Source organism: Bison bison, unplaced genomic scaffold, assembly GCF_000754665.1.
Source record: "Bison bison bison isolate TAMUID 2011002044 unplaced genomic scaffold, Bison_UMD1.0 scf7180017864260, whole genome shotgun sequence".
NCBI lineage: Eukaryota > Metazoa > Chordata > Mammalia > Artiodactyla > Bovidae > Bison > Bison bison.
The window spans coordinates 1,194,665-1,208,780 of NW_011494832.1; the positions used below are offsets into that span (position 1 = coordinate 1,194,665).

Below are 14,116 nucleotides of genomic sequence, written 5' to 3' on the forward strand. Positions count from 1 at the left end.
CAGAGGCTCGATAGTTGTGGCACTTGAGCTTAGTTGCTCCGTGGCGTGTGGGATCTTCCCAGATGAGGGATCAAACTTGTATCTCCTGGATTTACAAGTGAATTCTTTACCAATGAGCTACCAGGGAAGTCCTCAAATTGGTATTTTTAAAATTAATACATTTCAAAATGTTTGTTAAGTACATAGATTTGATGTTTTTTAGGAATTATCTGTTTTAGTAGTCCAGAGAGTGGTTCGGTATGGTAGCCCCTAGTCTCACATAGCTATTGAACAGTTAAAGTTGAGCTACTTTGTATTGAGATGTGCCATAAGTTTAAACTGTAGACTGAATTTTTAATCTTATTATGAATAAAAGAATGTGAAATATCTCAATAACAGTTTTTTAGTATTGGTTCCCTGTTGAAAAATATATTATTAAAATTAATTTCACTAGTTTCCTTTTGTTTCTAATGTGACTGCTAAAAATGTAAATTTACTTATGTGGTAACCCTTATATTTCTATTTGACAAAACTGATCTAGACAGTAATCTAAATAGACATTAGATGATTAATACCTGAATTTAGAGTAGTACTTACAGAAAGAGAAGTATGAAGGGATTTGAAGGAATTATGCCATTGGCATATGTGGTGTATAATCTTGGCTGTTACAGGATGTTTTGCAGTTTTGTGTGAAGTTTTGTGTCATAACTTTGTAATTGTAGTGAGCTTTTTGAGGACAAGGACTTCATCACTATTTTAAAATTCTCCTCTACATTGTTGTTGCTGAGTGCATAGGAGCTTGGTTGAACAAACAAGAATTAAAAGGACATCAAATAATTTTGCAAATACAAAGTTTGAATTTTAGAATGTGAACCAATGATTCTTTGCGTTCCTATATGCTTTATTTTAATATCATAGTATCACTAGTTAGCCAAGTCACTCATGTCTTTTTTAAAAGATACAAGGGTAAGGCAACTTAATATCTAGTCTTTTATATATATATATATACACACATATATATATATGTACATGTACATATATATATGTATATAGATACATATATATGTATATATTATATAGATATATCAAACTCTGGGTAGTCTTTTTATATCTTCCTTCATTTAGCCCTGGTGTAACCTATGAAAATTTATCATCAATTTCATTATTTTATACATTAGGCCATTGAGAATGAGTATTTTTTCCAGTGTTGTAACAAATATGCCCAACTTCAAAACTAGCCCTTTTTCCACTGTAGTTTACTCTCCTGATTAAAGTTAGCCAGTTATTTTAAGTGATTTGAAGTTAGGCTGATGTTGTGTTGGAAATGAAGTAGGTGAAGAATAATCTGTAGAATAAAATTTGTAATGCTACATTTTGACAGCTTATGATGTATATATTCCAGTGTTTAATGTATGAAAGGAAATTTAAAAATACTTCCTAAAAACTTAGAGAAAGAACAATTACATCTTTTTTTCTTTCTGATTTCCTTGGTGTATTGTAATTTGAGAAATTGCACTGTAGTTCATGAAAGAAAATTGTATAATGTTTTGAAGTATTTATTTTGTCTTTTAGATAAAATCAAAGACAAAATTAAAGAGAGAGATAAAGAAAAGGAGAGAGAAAAAAAGAAGCATAAAGTAATGAATGAGATCAAGAAAGAAAATGGAGAAGTAAAGATTTTACTGAAAAGTAAGTATATATTCAGTGATTTCAGTTGTACGATATTATATTGTTCAGTGTACTTATTGGCTTAGTGATTAAAATAAGAAATGTTACTTGGTGCTGAATTTTACTGAGAATAAACATTTGTGGTCAAGATATGAAAAGTTAATAGTGGACTTTTCTAATCTGTTTAGTAATATGTCTTTAGTATATTTATTTAGTGAGTTATTGGAAGTAGTAAAGGTAATTATTAGGTTCCTTGAATCATTTAAAAATAGGTTATGTAATTCTGTGTTTACATTACTAGTTTATGGGTATTTGGATAATCTAAAAGAAGAGACTAAAGCAATTTTAACCATGATAGAGAGGTATGGCAGAGGCAGTGATCTTACCAGTGTTTGATGATAATCGCTATGCATAGTTTACAGGGAGTATTTTACTCTGAGCTAAATAACTAGATGTTCTGTTTTACTGTATGTTCTTGCAAGCTGAAGAATATCCTCTTTTTGTTCCTATTTTTTTCTCATAAAAAAATGAGAAAAATAACTAAATAACTAAAATAACTGTTTTAGTTAGTTATTATGTGGGGGTGGATGGTTAGGTAATAATATAGATCCTATCAATAAATATGAACTCTTCGAGGGAGAATTTGTGATAGATAGTTTTAAATTCACTCAGATAGGAGGTAAGAAGAATTAATGGCATTTGCTTGCTTGATAGCTAGCAAATTCATTAACTGCCTCATCAAGTCAACAATTTGTTGATCATAACACGTTGACTTTTATTAATTTCATATTGAGTTTACATGTGCATAAGCCTTTCTGTCTACATATGGGAGAGAAGTCCGTAGCACTGTAGGTGCAATGAAATTAATTACATAATTTAAGGTACATAGACTTTTAGATTCTATGATTTCATTTAACTCTTTGTCCTGTTTCCACATGTTCTTTGGTGCACTTTGGCTAAGCTCTTATTTTCTACTTGTCAGAACTTTATTTTCTAAAAAATTCTTTAGACCCTAAAGAAACACGACAGAGCTAAGATTGGTGACTACTTGGTTAACGCTCACGGGCCTTCGTCTTGTTTCTTTGCCAGTGTGTTTGATGTGTGTTGTCCAAATAGATTGTAAGCCTCTGAGGCAGGAATTGAATATAATCACACTAGTGCTGTACAGCAGCTTATGATTAACACTTGAAAAGTTTTCTTTTCTTTACCATATTGGTTTACTCATTTTTTAAATTGCTTTAGTCACATAGTCATTTTATTATTCGTTTGAGTGTACAGTGTTGTAAATTCCTATGACTGGGTTGAATGTTAAATTGCTTGCATACCATTAATGTGAAATATGTGAACCTCGAAATTACATATGCAAGCAGAATTTTAAATAACCTAAGAAGTGGAGATTTTTCTAGTAATATACAATGGTAACCTTGATTTTGAAATAAATGAAAAGCTTAAGAGATAATTAAGCTAAACTGAAACCTAGTGATGATAGAGGGGAATAAAAGACATTTGGAAATAAATTGATCTCTGGGATGACGTAGGAAAATATACTTCCTGTGAAATGGAGGTAAATAATAATTACTGCCTTTCAGGGTTGTGGAGATTAAATGACGTTAAGTATAGGGGAAGTACCAAGTACAGTGTCTAGTCCACAGATATTCAGTAAACAGATAGGAATCTTTCTTGTTAACGTGTATGAAAGATGAACTCTTGTGCTTAAAAACAATGAGAAAACTTATCTCTCCTCGGAGGGTAAAAAAAAGTGAACGTGAAAGTCGCTCAGTTGTGTCTGACTCTGGGACCCCACGGTCTATACAATCCATGGAATTCTCCAGGCCAGAATGCTGGAGTGGGTAGCCGTTCCCTTCTCCAGGGGATCTTCCCAACCCAGGGATCGAACCCAGGTTTCCTGCACTGCAGGCGGATTCTTTACCAGCTGGAATAAAAACATGATTAACTTGTGAGATTGTGCCTGTCCCATGGTAAGCAGTGAGTGAGTATTAGCTGTTGTTATTATCAGCACAGTTTGTCCTGCATGTGTGGCCAGCCATTTGCCAAGTGAGCGTTATGACCAGGGAAAGGCATCCTTTGTCATTGGTGACCTGAAGCAACAGGAAAATCAGTTAGGTTGGGGAGTAAGTATGCTGTTCTTCACTGCCTTGTGCCCCGTTTTATGGTTTTTAACTTTTCTTCTCTTTATAAGTTTCTCCTGATGATGCTAACATTGCAACTTATGGCAGACACAGGCATGGAGTGGGTAATGACCCTTGAATATCTGAAATAGATGCTAACTGTTTCTCCACACCAATCTTATTTCCTCCAGATTTTCATTAAAACTGCATCGAGTATGACTAGAGTTACATACATGATTATATACATAGCAGAAAGGTATTATTAATGGAGAAATCTTATAAGTGTTTTTCACTGATAAAATAGGAGTTTGCTTTATTAGAAACAGTTTAAAGGAACAAATAAATGTGAAACATAAGCTTATTTAGCTCATTTTTTAAAATTTCTAATGTCTACCAATTACTTTTTCTGAATATACTTATATGTTCTAGTCATTTTTATGTTCTTTATTGATAAAGGTATAAGAACATGGATGTTACCAGTATAGTATTTTTGAGAGTAAATTTTGTCATTATAGCGTATCAAGGAGCTTGATGGTGAGCAGGTGAAAAGGGCATTAAAAGAAGCCAATGTTCAAGGTTATTGTTAGTGTACTAAAGGTCACGGGTAGGTAATTCTTGAAAGGAAGAGTGAAAATATTGCTGTGCATAAAAGGAAAGTCATTCCCAGAGACCACAGGCTGAAAATAGCTAAGCTAATTACTACTTTGTTTCTGTGTATGATAATGAAATTATGTGTATTACTTCCCATAGTCGCATCTGACTCTTTGCAACCCTGTGGACTGTAGCCTACCAGGCTTCTCCATCCATGGGATTTTCCAGGCAAGAATACTGGAGTGGGTTACCATTTCCTTCTCCAGGGGATCTTCCCAACCCAGGGATTGAACCCGGGTCTCCTGCATTGGAGGCAGACGCTTTAACCTCTGAGCCACCAGGGAAGCCCCTATTACTTCACATATTAAATATGAAATCAGATCCAATGTTTCTGGCAACCTTTATTAACACTAAAAATATACTAAGGTTAGGAATGGGAATTCTAGTGATTTTGTAATTTTTAAAGATTTTTAAAAAATAACTTGCCATTAGTAACACATACTGGTTTTTCTTTTTTATCTGTGTTTGTGATTTTTTTCCTGTCTCTATCAGAGTGTCTCTCCTGGCTGTGTGTGTATCTCCATTTCTCTTTGTGTCCGATTCTCCCTTTGGCTATCTGTGCATGTGGGGAGGGGGCGGGGAATGTGTGTTTGAGATTACTGTTCATATGTCTATGGATCTTCAAGGGGAGGGTCTCCCATCAACTACATTTCTATACTTTTTGAGGGTCCAAATTACTTAGCAATTCTTTCTGTTGCGGGTATTTACCAGGATCCTCTAGTAAAACACTACAGTTCTGATGTATTAGGCTCTGTTCGAAGAATTATGAATTTAGAGTAAATATGTACTTTAAATACCTTTTAGTATAAGAGAAGAACATTGATATTCAAAATAGTCTTACCACCTTAAGTATTTAAAAATTTCCTACATATGTATCTATTGCATTTCATGCATCATTCCAAGACAGGAAATGCATGATTATATAAAACTTAAAAATCTATCTAGTGAAGGCTAGTGTTTGATTTGTTTTAAATGTAAAGAATGCATTTTATCTGTATCCATTGGAGGGGAGGGGTCCCAAAGACTACCCCCAGATTTGATGATTTGCTAGGAGGACTCATAGGACTCGGCATAAATTTGTACTCATGGCTATGACTTATTATGGTAGAGGATACAAAGTACAATCAGTAAGGACAAAAGGCACATGTGGCAATTTCTGGAGGAAGCTAGGCACAAGCTTCTAAGAGTCCTCTCGTAGTGGAGTCACACAGGATGCACTTAGTTCTTCCAGCAGTGAATTGTGACAACATATATGAAATGTTGTCTACCAGGGAAGCTCATTAGAAACTCAATAATTAAGGTTTCTGTTGGGAACTGGTCACGTAGGCACCCCCTGTCTGCTAAGTCACTTCAGTCGTGTCCGACTCTGTGTGACCCCATAGACGGCAGCCCACCAGGCTCCACCATCCCTGGGATTCTCCAGGCAAGAACACTGGAGTGGGTTGCCAGTTCTTTCTCCAATGCATGAAAGTGAAAAGTGAAAGTGAAGTCGCTCAGTCGTAATCGACTCTTGGCGATCCCATGGGCTGCAGCCTACTAGGCTCCTCCGTCCATAGGATTTTCCAGGCAAAAGTACTGGAGTGGGGTGCCATTGCCTTCTCCCACCCCCTGTCTAGTTGTAGCAAAATCCAAGGCTCCCAGAAGGAAAACAGGTGCTCAACGTAAACCATATTATTTGCAGAAACAGTTTAGGCACAATGAGCCACTTTTATTAGAGAATAGTAATAACCTTCCCAAAATACAAGTTCTCAGGTGCCAACCAAGGGCCAACCTTGCAAGCAGGCCTTTCTAAGGATAGCACTCTTGGGCATTTTATGTTAATTCTCTTCTGCTCATGGTGCTCACTTTAGTATTTAATTATAATTTGTCATGTAAGTTTAATTATTTGATTTTCAATATAATAATCTTTTGACTAATTTGTTATTAGCTAGCCTTTCTCAGTTTCTATTATACTACAACTATTTTCATCCATCTTTATGACTAAGAAATGAACTATTGTACCTGTTTTATTTTAATGTAACATGTATTTGAATATTTTCTATTTTAACTTTTAAAAAATGTATTAGCTGTAAATGTAATAGGGTATTAAGGTTATATTTTCATTCAAATGAAATTTTGCTTGTATTGGCAAGCTATTTAATTTGTGCAATTTTACATTTGTTTCCAGTTTAGTTATTAATTATACCTAGAACAATTAAACTGTTTTAAGTTCTAGGTTTTTTTTTTCATTATTGATTTTATTTTTTTTAAGTTCTCTTCTAATTCACTACTGTCTTTTTTCCTTGACTCATTTGGATTTCACTTACATATATAAACTTATTTTTATCTTTCATTTTGATTAACTCCCTGTTTTAACTTTTTTATTACTAATTTTGTTGCTATTAACTGAATCTGATGTTTTGATCATTTATACTTGGGTAGCAAGTATGAATTTGTTAATATATTTTTAACTTACTTACATATAGACTCTTGAGAAAATTAATACTTTGCATTTTATGAATTTGCAAACTTGTGCAATCAATAATGTTAGCAGATTTTTAGTTTTGCTTTTCACAGTGATACCAGTTTGGCCTTCATTTCATACTTATGAATTTTCAGAAGAGATGGTTAATTATTAAACTTTCCATTTTTAAGAATTGCTGTGAACTTGAGAGAATTTTTATGCTTTTTGTTTCAAGGTTAGGATGTGGTGAAAAACTGACTGAACTGCAAACAGGGGATAAGCCTGTAAACGTCAGGTAGTCTGTTGGTGAGAGAAATCTTTGTATTTGTTAAATGTTCATATATAGCAATGTACTAGATGCCAGAAATGCCAGGAGGGATTCAATGATTGGTGAAAAAAAGGGTTTCACTATGAATTCATTGAAGTTATTTGTTTCACTCATACATTATCCTGAAGGATATATGTTATACAGACATCCTGTGAATGAAAAAAATAATAACTTTGTATAACTATATCATATGTATTCATATATATAGAATATATAATAACAGTTTATTAATTTAGAGTGAAGATATTTCAGTTCCAAAGAAAAATGAAAATAACCTAAGAGTTGTCTTTATAGGATGGGTAAGAAAGTCCAGTAGTGAGTACTGGGGCAAGGCAAAGATGTTTTGGGGAAAGGAAATAACTTTACTAGTAGTAGAAAGATAAAGTAGGATTAGGTATGTTTCATAAGAAATTGTAAGTAGTGTAGTTGACCAGAGCATGGGGGTACTTGAGGACACTGAGTTTGGATTCCAGACTGAAGAGACTGTATTTTACTTGGTAGTCATTGAGAACCCTTGAAAACAGTTGAATCAAGGGATGAACAGAAGCTTAGATCAGAAGCTAAGGCAGTAGTAGTATCATGGAAGTTAAAAATAATCAAGGATGATGTGGGTGATTACATAGAACCTTGGAGAGATCAGGAAAAATGATTTGAGAGAATATCATTGGATTTGATATTTGAACAATCTGGGATAGAGTAGACTGGAAACAGACCCAGAATTTAAAGGATAGAAATAGTCATGTAATAAAGATAAGACACTGGTGGGTATAGTGGTTCTTTATGAGAAGTTTGATGGTCAAAAGAAGAGGAGAGAACTTTAAGCAAGGGTTTTGGAGTTGGTGGGAGTGACTTGTTTTTGGAAAGTAGGCAGGGCATCTCATTCACCAGAGACAGAAAAGAATACTAGAGATATGTGAAGATGGAAAAATTTAGATAAAGAAGCAGGTTGCGAAGATTTAATTCATGACTGGTTATCTGTAAAGGTGAAATAACAGACGGAAACAGTGAATGCTTGTTTTTCTCAATTGTCATTTTAATAACTTTTTTTATTTTGTCTTAGGAACCACAGTATTTTCTTGTGAGGATGTTTGTTCTTTTCTGTGTTTTTTATTGTCTAGAAATAAATATACTGTGATAATATTGTATTTAATATGTACGCTTAAATTCTATAGCTGTATAGCCACTGTAGATTAATCTTTAATTCTTTGAATTTCTAAATTTCTGAGCCTAGTGTCTACTTACCTTTGGTTACAGAGGTTCATTAATATATAAACTTATTATTGACCCATTTCTTTTTCTTTTCTTTAATTTCTCTCTTTACCAGTACATGGATATCATTTGTACTTAGGACATGAGAAATTATTCTGATTTTGTCATCTCTTATGATACGTTGCTGAGTTTTCACTGGGAATTTTGTAGACTCTAGTAGATCTAGAATAGCCCATTTTAGATTAAAGAGTAGTTTATGGAAAAGGAAGTATGTAAAGAGCTAAGGAGAATTTCTGTGTTTGTTGCTTATATACTATGCAAGTGTTTTTCTCCTTTGCTGATTTGTAAATCTTGACACCTGTATATAATGTGTAAGAACTTAAAGTAAAAAAGATACATATCAATGGGAAATATCTGCAGGGCATTCATTGTTCACATTGACTTTTGTTCAGCTTTCCATTTCTGATTTTCTGTATTTAAAATTTGAAGACTATGATTTCTAAAACACTAATTTCATTACTTCATTAAATACTGATTGAGCATCTACTTCATGTTAGAATGGTACTACTCACTGTAAGCATAACTGTCTTAAGTCTTCCTCTGTGTGTATGTGTGCCTATGTGTGTGGAGAGAGGGAAAGAGCCTGACTAAATTATGATTATCAATACTGTGTAAAACAAGTCCCAAATATAAACTTCATTTTGTGTAAACTTTGCTTATTTGTTATAAAACAGTTCCTGAAGCATGATATTAAAAGAAACTAAAATGCGTAGTTTCAAAAAAAATTTTTCCCAACAGGTGGGAAGGAGAAACCAAAAACAAGTGTAGAAGACTTACAAATTAAGAAGGTAAAGAAGAAAAAGAAAAAGAAACACAAAGAGAATGAAAAACGGAAGCGTCCAAAAATGTATAGCAAATCTATTCAAACTATCTGCTCAGGATTGCTGTCTGATGTTGAAGATCAAGAAGCCAGAGGTATCCTAAATGATACCATAAAGGATTACAGTGGAAAGAGTTTGGATACCAAGAATTATGATTCCAAAATTCCAGAAAACAGTGAGTTTCCATTTGTCTCATTAAAGGAGCCACGGGTTCAGAACAACCTCAGAAGGCTGGACACTTTGCGGTTCAAACAGCTCATTCATATTGAGCACCAGCCTAACGGAGGTGCATCAGTTATCCATGCCTACAGCAATGAACTCTCCCATCTGTCTCCTGTGGAGATGGAGAGGTTTGCAGAAGAGTTTGTGGATCTGGTGTTCAGTGAAAATGAGAACTCTGCAGCTTTCTATGTAATGGGTATTGTTCATGGGGCAGCTACTTATTTACCTGATTTTTTAGACTACTTTTCATTTAATTTTCCCAATTCACCAGTGAAAATGGAGATATTGGGAAAGAAGGATATAGAGACAACGACTATGTCCAATTTTCATGCTCAGGTAAGAGGTTTTAGTTGTTAAAGTTTAATTTAACTTTTAATTATATGTTTTAGACAAGTTTATTATGTTCTTTGATCCTCATTTTCTTACAGGTTTGCAATAAAAAAAGGTAAGGATATAATGAAACCTCTTGGAGATATTAAGAATAAATTACTCTCTGGATGTGAACACTAGAGTTTAAATTTCAGCTTCTATTTGTCTGTATTTTCTTAAAGATAGTGAAATAATTAAGATTCTGTTGTCCTTTTTTCCTTGGATTTATTTTGCGAGTGAAATGAATTTGCCTATTTATTATTCCAGTCCATATACTAGTTCTCCTGCCTGAACATCACTTAAAATTGTCTTCTTGCTTTATGAAATAGTGCTTTAAAAGTGCATAGCATTGGATTCATCATATGGAAGGTGCTGAATAAATGTTGGGTATTCAATATATTGTGGTACAAAGGAATCATTAGTTAAATATGTGATTATGTGAGAATATTAGCATATCAGTGCATATATTGAGCTAATTTCTATTTCCTACCCTTCTCATTGTAGAATATACATTATTTTAAATTAATTAATTAATTAATTTTGGCTGCATCATGCAACTTGTGGGGTCTTAGTTCCCTGACTAGGATTGAACAGTGAAAGACTGGAATGCTAACCATTGGACCGCCAGAGAATTCCTGAATATACATTATTTTAGAAAGCAGAGGAAGAATCCAGTCCACTGGCTTTTAGAAGTGAATGTAGGCCCATCTAAAGGCTGGTGCATCATTATTCATTCTCAGATCAGAGACTGCTTAGGCCGAAGATCAGCAATTTTCATGTTTATCTGTGCTAAAGTTTCCAGTATTCTAAGTAATAATTGATATTCTGGTTTGAAAAAAGGAAAAAAAGTGAAGAAAGTTTCAGAGAGATCTTAGTGATCATCTGTCCCAATCTTTCTCAACTTAAACAAACACAGATAGGAGCCATTTAAGATTTTAAGGTTGGCAGCAGTGCCAGAAGTAGAACAGTCTCCTTTATCTTCACCCAAGACCCTTTTCCTTATTTTGAGTGTGTATCTTTTTTGTGTGTTTGTTTAATATCTGTTCAAGTTATAGTTTCCACTTTAAATGATAGTCTGGACATTCAGTCACACCCTCACATACCAACCTCCCCACCCCACAGTATGTTTGATGTGTATTCTATAATATACTGAAGTCTGGATAATGTGCTTGTATTTAACATTTTAATATGTGTGTGTTGGGGGGGGACTACTTACTGTTGGAGAATTAGAATTTAAATATTTTTTAGAGCTGAAAGGGAGCTGTAGAGCATTTGTCACTTGCTCTGTCATTTTATAAATTTCATAATGGTTAGTAGACTGGCATCTAGTAATAGTGTCTACTATTTATTGAGTACTGCCTTTTGACTACCAGGAACTGTTTTAAGTACTTTATATGTAATAACCCATTTAATCTCCATTACCATTTAATTTTAGCAATGAGGACAGAGAAGAAATAACTACCCAGAAACCTTTGGTATTAGATCATTGATTTGTTTTTCATTTATTTTATGTCTGCTAAGTGCTAGGTTTTATGATAGACCTCTTAGCTTCCAATGTAATTTGTTTCCACTGTATCATAAACTTTCTTTTGCCATACAATGCAAGTTATTTCAATCATCTTTTAAATGTCACAATACATATATTTGCTTTTCAGATAGCTTTTAAGGTTAGGAAGTATTAATTTTTTATTCCTTGTTATTTATTAAATGATAAGCATTTTCATCCTAACTTGTGTAATACATACAACACGAAACCATACTTCTGTTGCTAATGCAATATTTTGCTGCGACTTGTTAATCAGGCCGGTGTGTGACTATGTAGTGAGTCTCAAGTCCTTGTAGAGCCACCTACCCTGATTGCCATTACCTGTTAGAGCTCTTGGATACCACATACAGTTGCAGCCTTTGTTACCAGTTGTGCCTCTGGCCCTGTATCTGTGTGATTCGCCAGCTACAGGGACTGCTTTTACCTCTTTAACTTTAGATGGGTGGCAGGAAATTGCCTGTGCAAGGTCCATGTGCCTTTACCCCATGGTCCTCCAGATCCAGCCATTCCCGTGGTGTGAGAAAGAATATTTAGCAAAAAGCTTCCCTGAGCTGCTCATTTGATGTTTCGCCAAACCAGATTCTTTGTTTTTTTAAGAGCTTAGAAGACTGAGGAAGTTGTTTTCTGCAGACTAGTTTTCTGAATATTTAATTAAAATCAGAGCAGCCAAAATCATTTGCCCTATATCTGTAGACACTAAACGATGACAATGTAAGTAAGATGTAGCTATTTCTATGATCTTTATAGTGATAAGGTTTATCTTTGTAATATTACTCTGTAGTTTTCACAAAACTTCATTTTTATATCTGTTTAGCCTTTATTCTTGAATCATGTTAATTTAAAGATTTTTTGGTGTATGTATCGGTGTATATCTGTGTACACACACAGACACACACAGACACATGGCACTGCCAAAACGGATCAAGGCACAAGACATCCTGTTCTTTGCTCATTGGTTTTGGAATTCTTTTTACTTGTATAATTCTGTTTCTCATCTTCATCTATATCCCTGCAGATTGCCTGAAAAATTTGAAAATATGGTGGAATTACGTATTGTCTTATAGGTTATGTCATTTTTCTGATGTGACTCTGAGGTTAGTGATATAATATCAGTCAAACTGTATGATAGAATTCTGTTTGAGAATAAAAATGGATTTTTATGGAAAGCTTGTAACCTATCTATATCAGATATTTTGCCACAGATCAGATCAAAAAGCCTCAAAACTAAGTGGCTTAAAGGTATTTCTCACAATTCATTGGCCTCTCTGGAAAGTCTTTGTCAGCTCTATTGGTGACTGGATAGCTTCATTCATGTCTTGCGGTTTTCAGATCAGTTGTTCTTAGGAGACCTTGCTTATATGTCTGGTGTTGTAAGGCAGTGTCAGTTGGGGTGATGATCACGTTTTTGCAAGTTAACTTGGGCTTGTATCCATGGTGGTAGTTGTAGGATTTATAGAGCAGAAAGAGTGAGCCTCTGCTTGTTTTGTGTTTGCTAATGTCCCACTGGCCAAAGGAAGTCATGAAGCCACACCCAGATTCACTTCTTGATAGTGGGAGTGGCAGAGTCACGTTGCTCAGAAGTGAGTTACATGCTTGGGAAGGGATTTTGGCCATGTGCAATCACCCACATCTCTCTCGGGCTTCCCTTGTGTCTCAGACAGTAAAGAATCTGCCTGCAAGGCAGGAGGACCCGGGTTTGATGCCTGGGTCAAAAAGATCCCCCAAAGAAGGGAATGGCTACCTACTCCAGGGTTCTTGACTGGAGAATTGAACGGTGAGGACCCTGGAGGGCTACAGTCTGTGGGGTCACAAAGAGTAAGACACGACTGAGTGGCTAACACTTTCACTTTTTCACATCTGTCTTAGTCTACCATCTCTGTTTTGTTCAAATAGTCATTTGGACATTTATCATTCTCCTGTTTTTCATGGTAGGGGAACAGAAAGGCAAGTAAGACAGGATTTTTATCTGTCAAGGAATAATTGAGATTTCTGTCTTGACACACAGTATTTAATCAGTGTGCACTCCAAACCCTGTAGTAAGAACTTACTGTAAGTTCTTACTGTAAGAATATGAAAACTGGGGCAGTTATCTTCCAGTCACCTTTTCCCCTCCCTCAAACCTGGTTCTGAGTTACTGAAGGCAAATAACTTACATCAGCTGTTAACTCATGATTAAATCTACCAATATTTTAATAGCGAGTTCAGTTCAGTTGCTCAGTTGTGTCCAACTCTTTGCAACCCCATGGACTGTAGCACGCCAGGCCTCCCTGTCCATCACCAGCTCCCAGAGTTTACTCAGACTCATGTCCATTGAGTCAGTGATGCCATCCAACCATCTCATGTCATCCCCTTCTCCCGCCTTCAATCTTTCCCAGCATCAGGGTCTTTTCAAATGAGTCAGCCCTTCTCATCAGGTGGCCAACATATTGGAGTTTCAGCTTCAGCATCAGTCCTTCCAGTGAACACTCATGACCGATTTCCTTTAGGATGGGCTGGTTGGATCTCTTTGCAGTCCAAGGGACTCTCAAGAGTCCTCTCCAACACCACAGTCAAAAGCATCAATTCTTTGGCGCTCACCTTTCTTTATAGTCCAACTCTCACATCCATACATGACTATTGGAAAAACCATAGCCTTGAGTAGATGGACCTTTGTTGGCAAAGTAATGTCTCTGCTTTTTAATATGCTGTCTA

At 35.1% G+C, this 14,116-nt stretch overlaps 1 protein-coding gene across 1 annotated transcript in view; it reads left to right on the forward strand.

Annotated features, from left to right (window-relative positions):
• RSBN1L (round spermatid basic protein 1-like) overlaps window positions 1-14,116 on the forward strand; it is an 88,975-nt gene that overhangs the window by 39,773 nt on the left and 35,086 nt on the right. Inside the window, exons 2-3 of the mRNA XM_010848095.1 lie at window positions 1,552-1,668; window positions 9,206-9,846. Of these exons, the coding sequence (XP_010846397.1) occupies window positions 1,552-1,668; window positions 9,206-9,846 (758 nt within the window). The remainder of the gene's footprint in view (window positions 1-1,551; window positions 1,669-9,205; window positions 9,847-14,116) is intronic.